The 19,193-nt window shown below is 40.9% G+C and overlaps 1 protein-coding gene across 1 annotated transcript; it reads left to right on the top strand.

The window, feature by feature from the left end:
- The first annotated feature begins 10,716 nt into the window (after nt 1-10,716).
- LOC109628411 (V-set and immunoglobulin domain-containing protein 1-like) lies at nt 10,717-17,733 on the top strand. Its single transcript, XM_020085494.2, has 7 exons — nt 10,717-11,723; nt 11,824-11,978; nt 13,465-13,672; nt 16,190-16,345; nt 16,437-16,553; nt 16,645-16,789; nt 16,872-17,733. Exons 1-7 carry the CDS (start codon nt 11,678-11,680, stop codon nt 16,966-16,968), a joined length of 924 nt encoding a protein of 307 aa, XP_019941053.2. The 5' UTR covers nt 10,717-11,677; the 3' UTR covers nt 16,969-17,733.
- The last annotated feature ends 1,460 nt before the right edge of the window (nt 17,734-19,193 follow it).

Raw genomic sequence — 19,193 nt, 5'->3', positions numbered from 1 at the left:
GAGACAGAGAGAAGTGGAGAAGTGCCCAGTGCATGATGGGAGTTCCCCCAGCAGTCTAAACCTATAGCAGCATTAGGGATGGTTCAGGACTCACCTGATCCAGCCAGGTTACTTTGTCACTTCCCCCTGAAAATGACACTGTTTTGGTATAAATATTGTTCACATATGGTAGCCAGATGTGCTAAGCTATTTTCTCTTCAACTGTTAAAAGCCTTGTACTTCTTAGAGAGCAATCCCCATGCCCTTCCACAATTTGGAATATCTCAGTATAAGTCTTGATAGTAAAGTATCTCTGTCCGACAAGATGTTTAGCATCAGAGCAGATATTAAATGTTGTTTGTTGCAGACATTGTCACTATAACAGAGTCTGCATCAGTTTCTGATCCAGCCCCGTCTGTGGGTTTTGGGGGCTTCTTCATTAAGGTCTGGCCAACCAACCCTGACGGTCTTTACCCCAGGGTCTTCATCCGATTCCTACAGAGCTGTAGATAGATCAAGAACAAATGACTTTGCCAATGCGTCAATGCTGGTACAAGAGAAATAATCTATGAAGCCTTGATAATTACAGTGGCACCCAACATTTAGCTTGGCTTTGTATATTTGATGACTAATTTGTTGTCAAGGTGAGTCAGAGTACTCTCATTGATACAATGATGGAAGCAGTCTTGCCAGAAATCTGCCAAGGTTGTTCTCATCTAATCCTCTCCATGAACTTACCCTCTAACCTTAGAGGAACACATATACACGGCATTTCCAAGCACTCAAAGACTGATGGATCTTGTCAACACTTCGGAATTGTCATTGCTAAGAATAATATTGCTTTTGTTCTTTCTCCTCTATGAAACAGAAATAGAAATCCACAAATATATTTAGAATTATTAGCAAATTTTGTGAAAACATATTTGGATGTTACATTAAAAAAAATAAAAAAAATGTCCAGCCTGCTTTTACAAACGGCTTGTCATGTATGAACTTCACTGCATTGTTGTGCATTCACAACTCAAACATTTTTAATGATGCAGAACTGTATGGAGTTTTTTTCATATCTTTAATCAAGAGCGTGGTCTTTCAGTTCAAGCGCATGACTTGTTGAATTAATGTTTAGAATGTACATTACCTTTCGTCAAAACTCTGCCCTTGCACTCAAATAGCTCCTGTTTACACTTAAACTTGCTCTGCCTCTGCTCAAACTCTGTGCTTGCACTTATTTCCTGTGCTCCAGCAAAGTCAAGGACCTCAAGTAAGTTTTTATTTTTATTTCAATAGTTTATTAACTGGATTCAACTTTTGAGTTAAGTGACGTTGTAGGGAGGGTGGTGGGGAGGGTTGTTTTGGGGTGAGGAGGAGGAGATGTGATAGTCCCTCCCTGCTCACTGTGCTCCTTATTCTCCTGACTGAAGCTACCGTGGCACTGATCATACTGTCGACCATCCCGTCGGTCTAACTGCTGGTTGAACTGCCGGCCATCTTGCTGTTGTTGTTTTTTGTCGTTAAAGCAGCTGAATTGACTGTGATCAGTTGAACCCAGTGATGAGCTGTCACTAGACATTGTGATGCTGAAGGAAACTTGATGACACGATGAACATTGAAGAAAATTACCACCTCAGAATGTGAAATTAAACTGAATATGAAAATCAGATTTTCACTCAAACCGCATCAGTTCCCCTCACACAGCGTTTCTGCTCCTGAACAACGAGTCATGATTTAGTATGAATATTATATATCTGTTCACATAGCACCACATTTAAGTTTCTAAATGTCTTGCACACAATGATGCTTCTTTTTGCACATGAAATGTGACAGATCTTAATCCTGCATAATCATGGGATCTGTTTAAACAGCAGCCGTATCAGTGCCAGACTTGAATTGTAAAGTTGTTTTAAATCAAATGTCTCTGGTCACAGTGAAAACCAGCTCATTTAAACTAAATCGTATGTGCAAAGGTTTGTTCGTTCGGCTCCGGTAAAAACGTCTGTGTGCTTTTAAAAGCTTGGCCGTCGTTGACTGACAGCTGAGATGACCTTCCTCCACTGGAAGGTCAAAGGTCGTACTTTAAAGCTGACGTGAGGGATTTAAAGGTTCTGAATCGCTCTGCACGTATTTGCTGTTAAACTGATACAACAGCGTCACACACATTTACTCAGCGTAAACACCAAAATGTTCCAGTCGTTGTTTTAGTTTTACTTTTATTATCATAAAGCAAAGTTCCTATTGCTTTACCATTATTGAAAGGATTTGAAAGGCCACATGATTTCATGAGTGAATTATTCGATATTTATTTTAACTAAAGCCAAATGCAAACATTGTGTTTCAGCTTTTCAGACTGATAAAGGAAACTGGATCAGAGACAAACACTAACTCAGGCCCTGCTGCATGTGTTCATCATCTTTTATTCTTGTATCCCATTTATCATTAAAAAAAAATCATAAAAGAGCACCCAGTTTTTCAGAGATAGTGAACCCACAGCTGACAGTTCACAGGAAAAAAGAGATGGAATGGATGAAACAGATGGAAATGAGAATTTGATGTCAGTTTCAGTAGGGCTGGACGATTTTGGAAAAAATAATAAACACGATTATTTTGATTGATATTGAAATCACGATTAATAAACACGATTATTCATTGATTGGCAGTGGAGATATCTTTTTCAACTTCAGCGCAACATTTATCATACAAAGCAGGCAGTGCCACTCTGCTGAAGTGTTTGCGGGATGGCAACACGTACCGCTTGTCCATCGTCTTCACCAGTATTTTGAACCCTGGGTTGCTAACTGTCCTGATGGGGCACATGTCCTTGTTTAACTCCCACTTGTAGTACGTCCTGACTGTGATCACGTCGAAGTCGTAAAGACAGTCAAAGAACATCCGCAGCAGCTCTGATGGAGGGAGGGAGACAAGATATTTCAGACAATTAGAATCATTTCAGACTCAGACCTAAGAGCTGAACGAGAAGAGACATCTGACCTGTGTGTCATTTCTGCAGTAAACTAAAACACAGACATTGTGCACAGAAACAGATTCATGGCGTTTGAAAGTGAAGTATAAATATGAGTAGACTCATGGCTAGGGTGATCCATCTGCACCATCAGGGCCTGCAGGAGCGGAGAGAGCCTGCAGCTGCTTCTCCTCATCCTGCAGGTATTTCTGCAGCAGTGTGGCTCGCTGTCTGATCAGATCGTGGTCCACAATGTAGTAGTTTTCGCCAGCTGAGGTAAAAATAAGGAAAGCTTCATTAAACACTGTCAGGACCATCACCTCATCATATTTAGTCTGTTATCAATATTCTCTCAGAAGGAAAGTGAAGAACTTGACTTACCGATGATTGTTGAATGGCAGATGCAGGTCGTCAGAGTTCTGATGAACGTGTTGGAGGAGGTCTGCTGCTCATCGAGGTTGTTCTACACACAAACATGTTTATTAACTAACACGTAGAAAACAGCTGCAGTCCTCTCATGCAGAGGAAACTTTCAGCCAGAACAACAACAGATTGTAGATTGAAATTGAACTGGAGGAACAAACCTCAATCCAGTCAGAGATGGTGTGGTTGTCGGCCTTGTCCTGAATCAATGTGTCCAGCTCCTTTTTCTGCTCTGCAGAGCTCAGCTTCTTCTCCTGACTCTCCTTCGTCTCCTTGTCCAGAGTGAACTCCACATTCTATAGACATAGAGGCATAGTGTTCAACATGTCTTGCACCTCCTGGTTCCTCCACTCCCCCCACTTTTAATTCACCATATAAAACAAAACCTAACTGTCAACTTTGAGTTGACCATAAAGAAAATGGCACAGAGTTTAAATCATGACCCATCTTCAGTTTCTTCTCTATTTTAGTTTCCAAGGAACTGACGTTTCCTCCAATATTCCACTTTCACTCGTACTAGTTTCTAAACCTGTCAATATCTCAAAAGTATAGTTGAAATTTCAGACCATCTTTCAGTTGGTGACGAAGCTAGAGAGCGACCCCTCGCCTTTTCTGTCACAAACTTGTGGACATCTTCATCCTCGGGCAGGAAGTCTTTCCACCGGAGGCCGTCCTCCTTCCACATTATGCCTGCCCGCTCATGGCTCTGATGAGAAGGTACACATAGTTACTGATTGATTCATAAATACATCCACTGATCATTATATTACATAGAATCTAGACAATGGACACCCCCAACAGGAGGTGATCACACAGACAGAGATAAATGATGATGTTTGCAGAAACTTCAGTGTAACGGTCATAACTGTAACTATTACTGAGAGAAGGCAAAGTGCTGCTACCACTTCACATTAAAATTGTTCACCCAGCAAACTACACAGGGACTTTTATTGTGAAGCAGCCACAGGAAATGAGTGAGGTAAAGAACTGTGAGGGACAGTGGTGCTAAAGGTCTCATTTCATTCTTCTAACAACTGCTCATCAGCGTACCTTCATGTCATTGATGTTCAGGTACTCCTCGATGATGGCGCTGGACTTCTTGTCAAGCTGTTCCTCCCTCACGCTGAGCTTAGTGGGGTTGGAGGGCGGTGGGGAGGCTTGGTGCTGCTGGTTGAACCACCGGCCCTCCAGATTAGTCTCTTTGCGGATCTCACTAATGGTCTTGGGGCCCTGCTCCTTGTGCTGGGGCACCCGCTTGTTCTGTAATGGGTGGAAGGGAGAGAGATGGAGAGTGCAGGACACAGGTGATTAATGATAAATATTTTACCAACAGTTCCACTTTTGACAAGATCGACCCAAGCAAGGAATATTAGACATTGGAAAATATATACTTTCTTAGAAGAGCCGAAATAAGCAAATGAGTTATGTGAAATGTAAATAAAATGTGAATTAATAAGGGACTGATAACTTCTTCAACATAAGACCTACAGTCATGAACACAAAAGGCTAAAATGAGAACAAGATAGGACAAATAATGTAAGGAATGATTAAACCCACTGATCCTTCAGTAAACAGGATAGTGTTTGATGATCAGCACAATGTGACATAGAATCATATTTCCAAGTAATATGGTGCAATGCTCTGTTGATTCTGCTGAACTAATACATTCTTTGTCAGATTTTGCTGATAGTGGTCCACACAGTGGATCAGTGAATATGTTCTGACATTTTCATTTTCTTTGCATAACAATTTTGAAAGCAGGTCTCAGCACTGATGGACTTGTATCAATCATTGTGATCTGATTGGTTCTGTTCATAAGTACTTTGCTTTAGTTGTCTCATGATTGCCAGTGCATATCCTTACGTAAATCTGTGGTTTGTGTTGCTTCTGTAACTTACAAGTCGAAGATCAAGCACATCCTGCAACATAAAGCAGATCCTGTTGCTGGTATTCTTCACCGCTACGATCAGCTTCATCCGATCAAAATACTCTTCCAAATGAGTCTGAAGACAAGCACAAATTAAAACTTAATCCAGCTACACAATTATTAGAACTAATATGCATGTACTGAATATGCTTATGAACTTAATTTCCTCACTACCACACACTTCCTCTATATGTAACTGTGAGTGTTGTACCTTGCTGTTCCCAAGGTCTAGGTCCTTGTCGATGACAGTCATCAGGGTGCACAGGCACTCCAGGGAGACCTCATCATTGTCCATGAGCAGCTTGATAATGCAGTCGCACATGATGCGATCTGTGAGCATTTTAAGTTTGTACAGCTCACCAATGAACTTCAGGTTACTCACAGACTCCCTTTTGGCCTTGTATTTAATCTCCTCTAACTCTTCGGTGAGCTTCTTGACCTGAAAGATTCAATTCAATTCAATTTCCATTCATTTTTATTTGTATAGCATCAAATCATCATATACATTATCTCAAGGCTCTTTACATAGAAGGTCAAGACCTTAAAATCGTATTAAGGACGGGGCAGTTGCAAGTCCTTGACAGGGTGAAAGGGCACGTTTTCATTGACACGGCATAAACGACAGAAATGTTGGCATCGCAATGGCAGAACCAGAGAGGTAAACTCGCTGTTTCCATGACGTGTCTGATTTTGGGGTCCATAACACTGACCAATGTTGTCTTTTCTGTCTTGATCTTGACATTAGCTAACTGTTTATCTCCTAGAGTGTCGCCATCTTTGTTTACTGCATGCAAACTAAGAAGCGGCAGAAAGACTTGATCTGAGTCATAGATTAAAGAGAGACGCGCACTACAATCTTTAGCCTGAGGTCTGTGGTGCACTCTCTAGTGGACTCTTCCAAGAAGACGTGTACTGAAGCAAGTATGTTAACAATAACCTTCACAGCGCAGCCAGTTGCCCACACAAACAGTATTAAACAGTTAGTATATCTTACTCTACCTCTAACTTTGTATTTTAATCAAATCTGACCACACATTATTTACCAAGAAGAAGACGCTGAAGATCTCCAACCTCCATCTTCCATGTTCTCAACATGTATTTGATTGATTGATGTGGTCATTCACATTTTAGTTGTGTGTTGCTGTGTGTTGTATCTCATCATGCTTAGCCTCCTCTCGTAGCTGTGACCTGTGTAATGATCCTCTCCTGTGTGTCCTCCCTCTGATAGCAGGCAGATTTAATGCACAGGTTCATCTCTCCTAATTGATTTCTTTTAATTTACTCTCAGTCGCCTCCTCCAGTCACTTCGACAGTTGATTATGTCGTTAAGCGAGTTCACCTTGAGAGGAGCTGAGGTATATAAACAATATGTGTCCAACTTATTCAATAGGGATCAAATTGTATACATTACACTTGTGCATCACAGAATATGTGAAAATACAGCAGCTTTATGTTCAGTGTGGCTAAAAGATTTGTCATTTGTGAGTTTGCCTGTATTTTCATCGCTGGCTCTTTCTCCGTTGGAGTGCATAGCTCTGTTGAGGAGAAGGAAACACAGCCGGTGAAGTAGCTCAGCAAAATCTGCCTTCCATTTCCGTGTTCTATTGTCAGCACTCCATATAAAAATATAAAATATTGAAAGGGTGCATTAACATGGGTCAGAAATTGATGGCTGTTACATATGTGGGGGAAAAAGTGGTCAAAAAGCTGCTGCTTTGGCGTTGTGCCTCAGAACGGCTGCTTGTGCTTTCAGTCGCCTGAATACATTTTCTTTACTGGTTCTAAGCCAAGAATTAAGATTAACACACAGTCTTTAAAGGAATATTTGTACTTATGCAAATGATAAAAAAGAAGGTCAATAACAATGATTGCTATGCTCGTGCAATCCTTAAAAACAGTCCAGTATTTAAATCAAAGCTAACGTTAACAACACCTAAGCTTTGACTCTCAGCATCACTATCGATTCAGGTATAGATATGCATAACTGACTGAGATAATGTCGACTAAAACCATCAATTATTTAGTCAATAAACATTTATATCTGTCAGCAGTTTGCCCCAAACAAGAATCTTCCATCCCACAAGCATCTCTGACATGATAAAAATGTCAAGCCACGACCCTCCTGTAGTACTGTGTGTCCGTCTATTCTCCTTTTTACAGAATGTTGGTCTTTGTTGCCATGGAGTTCTTGTTTGGGGGTTGAATAGAGAGAGAAGAGAGACGGAGGAGAGTGCAAACATAATGTGTCTAATAAAATATTAAGACAAATCTCTTTTGTGCAATGTGGCCACGGCTGAACTGCTAAATCCAAACCCCCCAGGGGCGTCGGTTATAAAATCCCAGTGTACAGCAAAGAAGGTTCGGTTAAAGGTGAGATTATAGTCACATACATGTTCATAGAGTAAATGTGAGCACTGGATATTGTTTGACAAACGTTACTTAGAATATGTGTACACATGCCACTGGTGTCAAAGTCAATTTTCACTATTAATTGAGAGTGTGGCTAACGCTGGCTCTGTTTGAGCTTATCAGTGACCTCCAACATTTGCATTATCCCATGAAATGAATATCAACCAGCACAAAAGATCTCATCTCAAGTCACCGAGACACCACTGCAGAAAGGAGAAAAGCCCCCCCCAAAAAACATCTGTTCGCCATGGATACAACTCCACTTTTTAAGAAGATCATAAGTCAAACATGTAAAATTATCTTTAAATCTTTTTATTGTTTGGCATTTTCCCTGGACTGAAGTCAGTCACCTAAAGAAAAATGTACACAAACCATTAACATAAAGACTATATGGGAACACTGTGTGTCTTGGGAAAGAGTCAACAACATAAATGTGTTCCTGTTTTACTGTGCGACGCTGTCACTTCGATGGTTTGCTGATGCCAACTTCCTCAGCCCCTCGTCTCGTGCTCTCCTCCTCAGACAGGTCGTGATGGGTCACCTTCTGCAATGACAGACTCTGAATTTCAGAGATGATACAAACAAGTATCAGGAGATGTTGCCTCCGACTCCGTGTCCCACTTTTCCTTCTTTCAAAGGTTTATTGGTACAATTGTGTCAATCTTTGTGAGAGCACAGTTTCCTGCTTATGTTTGATGTCGATGTGCGATGATAGTTCCGTGTCACCGTGTTTGGTTTTTAGTGCCAAGAAAAGCAAATGCGATGCATAGGGGACCTTTTCTTTTATGCAGGGTCAGATGATGTTTCACACCACAGTTTGTAGTTGTGTGTGTTTGTTCTTTGTGCATATGGGAGTGTGATTGCTTAGTAGCTGCAGGGACAATAAGTGAAGTCGTGCTAAATGTCTGCCCTATATGTGTTTTTTCCTGAGGCAGTTGGGTGAAGTGGAGGAGGAGCGAGCTTTTCTGAAGCATTGAGTGTGGTGCTCTGGGCTGTGGTGCCACCGGCCGCCTCCTTGACACACAACCATAGACTGTATATAAAGAGCACACAACACATTCACAAAGAGACGCACAACATCTGACAGCCTGGCCTGTCATCTGCTGGCCAACTCCTGAACTGCATCCCTGCCTTCCTCAGCAACCACAGAAGATTCAGCATCTCAACAAAACCATACTGCTACCAGCTCAGTCCACTGACTGCTACAAAGATCAATTGATAAATAATCGATTATGGTATCTCCAAGCAGGAGAAAGAAAAAAAAGAATACACCACATCTCAAATGTGCACCAGCTCTGGTTCACACCTCCTCTCAGTCTGCGGACAGGGAAATGCAGGTTGTTGTGGGTGGACGAATTAGCCTGTGTGAGGAGGCAATGCACTGAGACCAGCTGGAGGCTTGAGATTTGAGCAGGCCATAGCTCCACAACCAGCAGCCTCCACATCACTGCCTGAGACAGCTCTCCGTGTTTGTGCGGCGGGCGCATCATTGACCCTCCACTCACATCCATCATAGAAACCGAGGAGCCATTAATGTGATTGGAATATAATTAAGATTAAATATAGCTCATGCTGAGAAGTGCTTCAGTCTGTGAATGGCAACTGTCAACTTAACTATTTGAAGATTGTTCGTTATTATAGAGATTCTGAGCAGCCTGTCAGCCAAGTGATGTGACTGGTGCATTAGAAGTCTTGGATGTGTTGGTTGAAAATTTTGTTTAGACTTTCACAATCCCCAGAGGAGGATCCTTAATGATGTTAGTGATCCTCTGATTTGTTCTTTGTTGTCAATAGATTGAAATCATTTTTCAGGACATTGAGATTTTAATTGAATTCGGAACATTCACACACAGTACCCAATCTAACAGGATCCTTTCACTTTTTTTTCAGCACCATTTTCAGGTCAAAGTTATATAAGCCCAATGCTTTGGTTTACGACCAAATATCTGCGAAATGAATGACATTTTCATACTTTGCTCTTGAAGTTACAGTGTGTAGAATTTTGTGATATCGAGTGTTGAAGTTGCATGTTGCAGCTGAACACCCCTCACCTCACCCTCTCCTTCCAAACATGAAAAAGAACCTGTGGTAGCTTCAGTTGTCATAAAAACTCAAAAGATGCTTCGTTTGTCCAGTCTGGACTAATGTAAAAAACATGGCGGCCTCCGTAAAGAGGACCCCCCCCCCCCCCATGTAAATATTAAGTATTCAAATATAAAGGGCCTTTTTCTGGGGTAAAGAAAACTACAATTTGTACAATTTAAATGAAACGAACTATTGAAAACATCATGAGGATTATTCTTCATTAAATTTCTGCCAATAGATTCCTTTCACCTAAATCTTACACACTGGACCTTTAATACTAATGAGCAAATATCAGCATGTTTAAATCCTAAACTAAGATGTGATGGAGGACATTGCACCTCAGCACTGGCAGTATTTGTTTAAAAACACGTTTTTATTTTTACTTTATTATACTTTTGACTTGTATATAGGGTGGCACAGAGGTCCAGTGGTTGCCAGGGTCGACGCACAGGAGGCAGTTTATTGGTTTCTGTGTTTGCTCGGGTCTTAGTGTGTGGTGTTTCCATGATCTCTCTGTGTCTGTTTGGTTTTCTCTGGGTACTCTGACTTCCTCCCACAGTCCAAGGAACAAACAGATTAATTGTCCGTTTGGGTGAATGTGAGCGTGAATGGTTGTTTCTCTCGTGTGTTGGCTCTGCGATACACTGGTGACCTCTCCCGGGTGTACCATGTCAGCTGGGTTTTGTTATCACGTGTAACTCAGTAACACTCCATATTTTCCTCTGGTCATCCATGAACCCCCTGCAGTGTTTCCACCCTCCTTCTCCATCATCCTCATTTACTCACACTTGAATCTTCAGAATTGTTTCCTTGCGGATCAGTAACTCATGTTGATGGCGTTTCTTTAGATAGATAGATAGATAGATAGATAGATAGATAGATAGATAGATAGATAGATAGATAGAGTACTTTATTCATCCCCGGAGGGAAATTAAAGTGCGGCCCTCTGTTGTTCCGCTCCGCAGCTCTGTCCACAGCTGCCAACACATGTTGCTCTGTTCAGACAAAGTCCTGAGACACTGAGATGGCCTCACTTCCTAACCTATCAAATACGTGTCCTGTGGATAATTAGCTCTACAGGCCTCCCTCCACTTCCCACATCACCCCCCTCTCGCCCCTCCAGTCACCCCTGATCAACATTTTACACATTGTTAATCACTTATGTCAGCGTCTGGTAATTATAGACAATTAATCATGTGTGATTCACTCCCTCAGCTCCTTCAGCATTGTGCTCTGTGCCGTGCGAAGGGAAAAAGAAAAGACAAAGGGGAAATGGCCTTTATTAAGCACGCAGCACCAGGGAGTGAACTCCCCGGTGATAAGCAGCGTGTTGCAGAGCTTTGGCTTACACTTCCTTGTGGCGAGCGATAGCAGCCAGGTGGAGATTAAATGTGCATTAATTTCTTTGCCTCCTGACCCAGGAGGACTTACAAGACAATGGGAGGAGGAGTGAACATGCTGCCAAAGTGCTGAAAAATGAATGAACTATCATTGTCACAACACACTGTGGTCCTAACCTGTCACATTAAGTCAACAACATCACACACGCAAGGCCGACTGACTGTTGTGCCAATTGATGTGATTTCAAATACAGACTGTATTGATTGTATTAACTAAACAGGTGAGTTTATTTCATCAGCCACCGCCCGAAATTCAAAATTATTAACAGCCAAATGGGCAGTTTTTGAAAAACAACACACACCCAGTCTGGCAAACATGCATATGCAAACAGTGTGTTATCAACGCGGGCAGTTTCAGTCCATTACGCATTCTGTAACCTTGCCTGTGATACTGTAACGTTTTTTCTTTCTCACTTTCGGTGCTGCCTTGAGATACAAGACCACGGAGAGTTCAGTTCGGAAGAAGCTCTGCGAGTTTGCTCCAACATTTTGTGAACGATGACGTCCTCCATGTTGGGCTTGTTGGTTCTTGCAAGCATCATAGGTAACAACATCTCTGCTTCTTCCTCCTGATCAAGGAGATTTTAGTAAAGCGTGTTTGGTTTTGGATTTACCTGGAACCTGACGAGCTTGTTGTTTTGCAGGACGGGGTGAGCTGATCACAGTCAGTACGCCGCACAAATCCATCAACGTTACAGTGGGTGGAAGTGTCCTCCTCCAGTGTGTGTTTGTGACTATTCCTGAAACCACCAGCCTCACCATCCAGTGGGACTTTGTGTCATCAGCCTCCCTAAAGCAGGTATATACACGGTGCTGCTCAGATCAGGGCGTAGCATTAAATTAGGCAGGTTTAATGTGCTCAAATGTAAAATGTCTATAAAACAAGGGTTTTGGATGCTTCAATGTCGTGTTTAATCAGATTCTTCAATGATAAAAAGTGAATAATCAGGGTATTTCATATTGAAAACTTACCTCTGTTCATCTAGTTGAAGTTGAGAAGCTCAGAGTGTTTGCTTTATGAGTGTATTTTGGTTTTGAGCGATATAAAAAGACAAGCTCAGGACAAAATCAATGCTTTCAACTAAAATGTGGCATGTTGTTGTTAAACAATCTGTGAAGGAGGTCATATTTTCATTGATTTTCTTGATACATGGTGAAGGGAGGTAAGGAAGATCCCTGAACTTTTGGTGCACATCAGAACAAAGAAGCGGATCCAAGTCTTTCTTTTTCACTTACTTTAACTTTGGGAGACTTTTTATTATTTTCCCTGATTTCCCAGAGAATAATGCATGAAATAATCAGGCACATGTAGAGAACTGATATCTATGACTGTGTGCAATTGGTGAAGCTCAACTGAATTTCAGGCAGAGGTATGCACTTTACTGAGTGCTATTCTAGTTATTGTAAAGCAACACTCCAGCTGGATGTACACTGGGTGGACTCTCATCTGAAAACTCATTATCTTACAGCATTCCCTGGTTTTACTTCATTTTAGTTTTCATCACTGGAATAGAAGCTTGTGCTTAAATTTCTGTCACACATTTAATGTTTTTATTCTCTTATTTATTCTTTCCTCTGTGTTTTTATTTGTAGAGCAACTATGTTTTGAGAAGTACTATACAACTTAAGTTATTATATTATTATTTTGCAAGATATTCATTTATTTATTCAAAAAGATTGAATTATCTATTAAAACACACCTTGGTGCACTTTTCCTCTCTACCAGTCAGGAGGCACGCCTCGCTGAGACAACAAACCTATGACTGAGAGATCAGATAAGGGCTGGTTTTGAATTATCGTAACAATGTGACTAATGACTAACGTTCTGAAACACAGTCAACTTACATTTCAAACAAAATTGTACCATCTACTGGATGGAATTAAGGTTTGTACCTTTTGATTATTATTACTGAGCAAATAGCTGAGAATATGCAAATTACCACTTTTTAAAACTTGCTTTATTGATAAGGGACAAACCTCTGTTTGGGTAATACCAATTTTATTTATCTGCCATTGCCTGAATTATGTGCACCTAAAAGAATAAAGTAAAGAATAGAAAATCCCAGATCTCTGAATCTGTATGTTTATCTAAGAGCTGCATCACTGTCACTTTGATCAGCTGATGTTAAAAACAGATTAAGTTGATCAGAGCACCAGACAGTCCCGAACAAGCCAATCCTATGACAATAAGACCTTTTCCTTGGACTAAATTAACACTTCAGGGTACTAAGTCTGCAAAGAGTCAGTTATTGTGATTTGCCACAATAAGTGTTGTTTTCCCTCAGGTCTATTACTATCAGTCAGGAAAGGATGTCATTCCCAGAGCGTACGAGGGCAGAATCCAGCCTCCCTCTTCGCCAGGCACGAACAAAAACGCCTCGATAACAATACGCAACATGCAGCCATCAGACAGTGGAGTCTACAGCTGTGAGGTTCACAACTTCCCTGATGTGGACGGAAAGTCTCAGGCCAATATCGCTGTGAACGTTCTTGGTGAGTTTCATGACCTCTCATGACCTTTTGTGATGTTAGTATAACTCGCAGCGTCGATGGAAAAACCCCAAGGAAGATCTTAAGGGAGAAGAGAGTATCAGCCAATAATAATAATGACTTTATTTATGCAGCCCTTCACAAAGTGCTTCACAGATAAAAGCCACACAAGTAAGAATACGTAATAACAAATAAAAGGAGAAAAACAACAAAATGGGCTCAAATCTGGGAACACAATACTTTACTTTATCAAAATACGTTTTAAGCTTAGATTTATAGGAAGCTACTGACTCAGCCTACCGCATCCCAGCAGGCACTCCAGAGCCTCAGAACTTTTATTTCAAAAGTTCTGTCCCCTTTTGTCTGTAGCCCAGAATCTGGAACAGTTTTAGAGCAGTGCAAGGTCTAGGATTTTTCTAAATCATAGGTCATAAAGGGGCCATCATTTAAAGTGGTCTTTTTTTCCAACCTAGTACCCCAGTGTGAATTACAGCAGGCCAATTTTAACTGAAGTGAAAAAATGTTCACATCAATTAAGTGTTTTAGTTCTCTTCCCACATCTGAGATTACCATATCTATTATCAGCACAGTAGCATTAACAAATTCATTAAAGCACTGTCCCTGAATAGCGTGGTACGGGAATTGCATTCAGTTTGAATCCTCTCATTCACCGAGTTACCACGACAACCTCTCAGGCCTCAGTATCCTCACTAGTTTCCATGGTTACTGTAGCAGTCTCCTCATTGTCAGCTTTGGAAATTAGAGTGGGACTGTGACTGCATCCTTGTACTGCATACAGAACATATATCCACTGTGTGCTAACCACACATCTTGTATCTCATGGAGTCGGCCTTTGTGTAAGTGTTTACAGGATGGTTTCTACACCCTGAATGTGACACATACTTAAGTGCTGTGTGAATATGTATGGATCGTCCTCATGCTGATTGGCATTCAGTCACAGATGATTTTCATCCCGGCTTATTATGGAGAATCGTGGTAATATTTTAACAAGTGAGCAGTCCATCATAATTTACAAACAAGATTTACCCCCTGCTGAGGTTTAGCGGAACTGTCCAGTCAGAACACTGAAAGCCTAATAATCAGTAGGGCCGACACCGCTAAAATATATGGTAGTAGGAACAGAGTGAGACCACGCCCAACACACTTCTTTCCTTCCTTCCTGTTTTTCCCCCTGTCAGTGGGTATGTGTGTGAACCAGGTGTTCCTAACGTATGGGGATCAGAATCACATGTGTGCCTTTCTTTGGGGACAAAACGCAAGTCCCTATAATGTAAATGATTGCATTTTACAGTGAAGACATATGGGGTCATGGTTAGGCAAGTATATATAGTTGGTTATATAACTATGGTTAAGGTAAGGGTACATCTCCAGGAAAGAAATGCAAGTCAATGAATGTCCTCTGAAGCCATGGAGACACGACTCTGTGTGTATGTGTGTGTATGTGTGTGTGTGTGTGTGTGTGTGTGTGTGTGTTCCACTGATGTGAGGAACATCGCTGTTGCTCTTTACAGATAAAATAAAAACAAAATAAAAAAATAGGCTGCTTGGGACAATACAGTTATCTAACGTAAATAACAAGACACAAATCATATCTAATTGTGTGAGTTGTTCACAAATTTGGTAGAAGCACCTACTCACTTTGCCTGTAGCTTGCTGTGTTGTATCAGGATGTGGTGAGCACCAAAGAGGAAATTTCATTCACCTTTACTACACTGGTGAAAATGCAAAAATCTCAGAGACAGATATTTCAAAACTGCCCAAATAGATACCACTACAACTGACGTCTATTCAGACTAACACCAATACTCAAGTGGCTCCATGTAATAATGAATCAATTTAATACAACCCTGGTGTAAATTGTCAACTAATGATCCACTCCCACTCCCTGTAATTTCACATGATCGCTGTCAGTGTCCTCTGAAGAGGACACCCACTCCTCGTCTCTCTGCTGACGTCATCTCCTCTTCTTTCTTTTCTCTGTAGAAGGTCGTTCTCCATCAGTCATTTCAGTGCACGGTCAAAACCAGTGTTGCTGATATTTTATAAACTGACCGATAATACAACTCTGATCAGATTCAGTGCTGCACCAGTGTGACATGTTCTGTTAACAAACCTGTGGGGGAAGCTGATGAGTTCTGAACCTGGAAGGTTTAAACACAAAATATCAGGGATTAATACTGATTGAACAAGTGCCAAATAATAACAATTTAAAACAAATCAGAATTGGCTTAATTAGTCGAGTATGTGCACATATACAAAGATACTGACTCAGTTTTTGAATTGCTCTCAGTGAACTTACATACATGTATAAATAGACATATAGAGAGGGATGAGGACCACAAAAAAACTGAACAAATACAGCATATGAGTATAGCATGTGAAAAGGATGTAGGAGAATATTCAGTATATTGGAAAAAACTCACGTAAAAGTATATATATTTAGAAAACCAAATGTTAAGTCACCTAGTAAATCCTGGTATCTTTCTCACGGGTGGTCAGAGAGGCCCTCTCCTCCTTACTGCGCCGTCCACGGTGACGTTGAGTCGGGTCACCTGGTCACTCTGACCTGCCACAGTGAGCTTGGAAGCCCGACCCCCACGTACATCTGGACCAAACTGGACCAGGCTAAGACCAGGATGCCTGTTCTGGGACAAAGTGAGTACAGTCTTAGTGTATTTGTGATATATAGTAAATAGCTTCACATTGATTTATTTGTAAACAAACATATGTGCACTTGTTCCCTCAGCAAACCCATCTGGAATATTGAAAATCACAAACATCTCCCAATTTCAATTTGGGGAGTACCAGTGCAACGCCACAAATGTAGTAGGGTTTTCCACCTGCACCATAGAGCTGACACCTGGTAAGACTACATTTTTGGTTTGTTTGATTTTTCAATTATATGTAGAATAAAAAATGTCATGAACGTAACAATTTGTGTAATGCCTGAACAGAAGTGGGAGATGGAGTGATTGCTGGTGCAGTGATTGGTGCGTTACTTGGGTGCGTCCTCATCATTTTGGTCGTGTGGTTCATCGCTCACACGGTGAAGAGGCATAGATACAAAGCAGTGAAGGCACCAGAGGCCAACGAGATGAAGTAAGACTTGAGCTTCATCATGTTGCATTTCACCCTGTGATTAATAGAAGAGAGTCACGTCAACTCTCTCTCTGTCCACTAGGAGGAGCTCTCGCCAGGCCCAGGAAGCCACGGAGAGTGTTCCCACGGCAACCACAGCCGGAAACCTCCATGCTGGGGGAGATGAGCCAGAGGCCTAAAATAAGGCCTGCTGACAACAACTGGAGTGACGTCACTAATCTGAACAAGAGGGTGTCCAGGAAGTTCAGGCTTGAACATACGTCATTCTCAGATTCAATAAATACATGATACTGCATCCTGTGTATTTACCATAAAGTCAGTCTTTTACTGCTGTTTAACATTCACCATTTGTTTCAGGAGCTCAAAGCTTTGCAGGAGCACAGACGCAGATCTTTTTAACAGACAGCATCTTTTCACCATGTTTTCATGTCATAGTTTTTTAGTTTTCAAAGTGTGACAATCAGTGCATCCCTTTTTTAAATAAGCTGTAGGCTATGCTGTATCGTAACCAATATTTGAATTTATTTTATGAATCGCATAAACACATCTTGTCTTACAATGCTGATATGATGAGGTCTGAGTATGAGTCTGCACTGTAAAAACTGCAGGTCTATTGGAGCTGTCACTGAAATAACTGCAGCAGTCTGCAACAGACTCACTGTATGTTTTTATCTTACTTTTACATATATAGCAAATCTTTGGTTTTGAACCCAGAAACAATAATATTCAAATATAGGTTTTCTAATGATAACATTTCTGAAGTTAAAACCAATATTTTGCAGTTGATCGATGCCACAAACTAATCCCTGAAGGGAAGGATGAATGGGATCCTAGTATTTGATTAATTCATGTTTGGTGACACAAATTATTGAGCAGCTGTAGAAGAAGTGAGTGTTTTTGTGGATTTACAGATTCTGATGAAAATAAAATGTGGTGTTTTCTGAGTCATTGTGTCATGTAACTCTCCCACCGTGACCATGACTGACAATACCAAGTGCTGTGTCATCTATAGGGGGCAGCAGAGTTACAGTGGAGCCTCACACTGCAAAGCCTTTATACAGTCAGGGTGGTGTCCCTCAGAACTCTGGGAGGATTTGTCACATTTGTTCAGGGTTGGATGACATCAAGTGTTATTTGGTGTATTTAAGGATTAGCTGTGTGGCTACTCACAGTTAAAGGAAAAAGAAAACTGTGGGAACTGTAAAGCTCAGTATACTAATAACATGTCAACAATAGATGCACTGTTCAGATTCTTTTTCACTATTTTCACTTTGGTCAATTATAAATGGCTCAAAGGAAAATCACTGGCTCTGGTATGAACAACTGTATATTAACAGCTGCAGATTTTCATACAGAGTCATTCCAACCTTGTTTATTTCCCTATTAGTAGAAGCAAATATTAAACAGCCTTTTCTGTGGCACAATTAAATCCATTGATCTGATGCAAATCAACCAAACTTTCTTATTATTTGGCAAGTATGCAAACAGCAACAAAAAAGCACCTCGGATTGTTCTTTCTGTTTCTTCTGCTTGATAACTTCATGGACCCAAATGGTTTGTTTGCTTCCACCACCTTCATTTAAAATCGGATTCACGCAGGCTCCAGCTCAGGCATTGGCTACCTAATTTAGACTGGTATAAAACACCATATTGCACCCCAGCTGTGTTCAATAAACCAGAGGCTGTTAACAGCTTGTTTGGCAAAATGTAGGGCCAGTTTCACACTGACACAGTGGGACAATCACATCATCACCATAGCAAGAAATCAGTGCAGTGGACGATCTAATAGTACTTTGTCATAATGAACATGGGCTCATCTTTGATTTGTGGTGTTACTATAAAGATGTGGAGATGAGCAATGTTCTAAAAATTCTGAAGTTATCGGTCTCGAATGACTGTAAGTTATTGGCTCTATGTTTTGTGTGGATTTGCAAATAGATGTGACATTTCTAAAATAAGTGATTTTTAGTCTGAACATTTAAAGAAACAGAAAATGATTTCGCAAACAAAGTCTCATCTAATGGCTATATGTGATTATCTGCAGGCAGTTGTGAAATTAAAGGTTTAGCATTTAACCTGAGAGCTACGATTCACGTATCACAGGTATTGTTTTGTACACACCTCACTGCTGTAAAACATGGGGTCCTTAGTGTCACCTGCACCCTTGGACTCTCGGGTGCAGCTTTCTGTCATAAAACCATAATGTTGCTATAATTTTCATTGCCAACGTCAGTCCACTGGTGGATCTAGAACAAATCTCCAGACTGAAATATCTATGCCCCATTTCAGATGAGCTGAAACAACTTTGGTGACTCGTTTTGCTCCACTATAAGAACTCTTGTGGAATGTACCTTTTGCTTTTCAATATACTTTTCTTACACACCCTTCCTTGTGTCTCTTCCTC

Source organism: Paralichthys olivaceus, chromosome 15, assembly GCF_024713975.1.
Source record: "Paralichthys olivaceus isolate ysfri-2021 chromosome 15, ASM2471397v2, whole genome shotgun sequence".
Classification (NCBI taxonomy): domain Eukaryota; kingdom Metazoa; phylum Chordata; class Actinopteri; order Pleuronectiformes; family Paralichthyidae; genus Paralichthys; species Paralichthys olivaceus.
The sequence above is the reverse complement of the archived record's forward strand: the minus strand, read 5'-3'. Positions and strand labels throughout refer to the sequence as shown.

Coding starts and splice junctions, on each gene's coding strand:
- LOC109628411 (XM_020085494.2), top strand. CDS start 11,678: ATGACGTCCTCCATGTTGGGCTTGTTGGTTCTTGCAAGCATCATAG. Junction 11,979..13,464: donor CATCAGCCTCCCTAAAGCAG/GTATATACACGG, acceptor GTTTTCCCTCAG/GTCTATTACTATCAGTCAGG. Junction 16,790..16,871: donor CCAGAGGCCAACGAGATGAA/GTAAGACTTGAG, acceptor TCTGTCCACTAG/GAGGAGCTCTCGCCAGGCCC.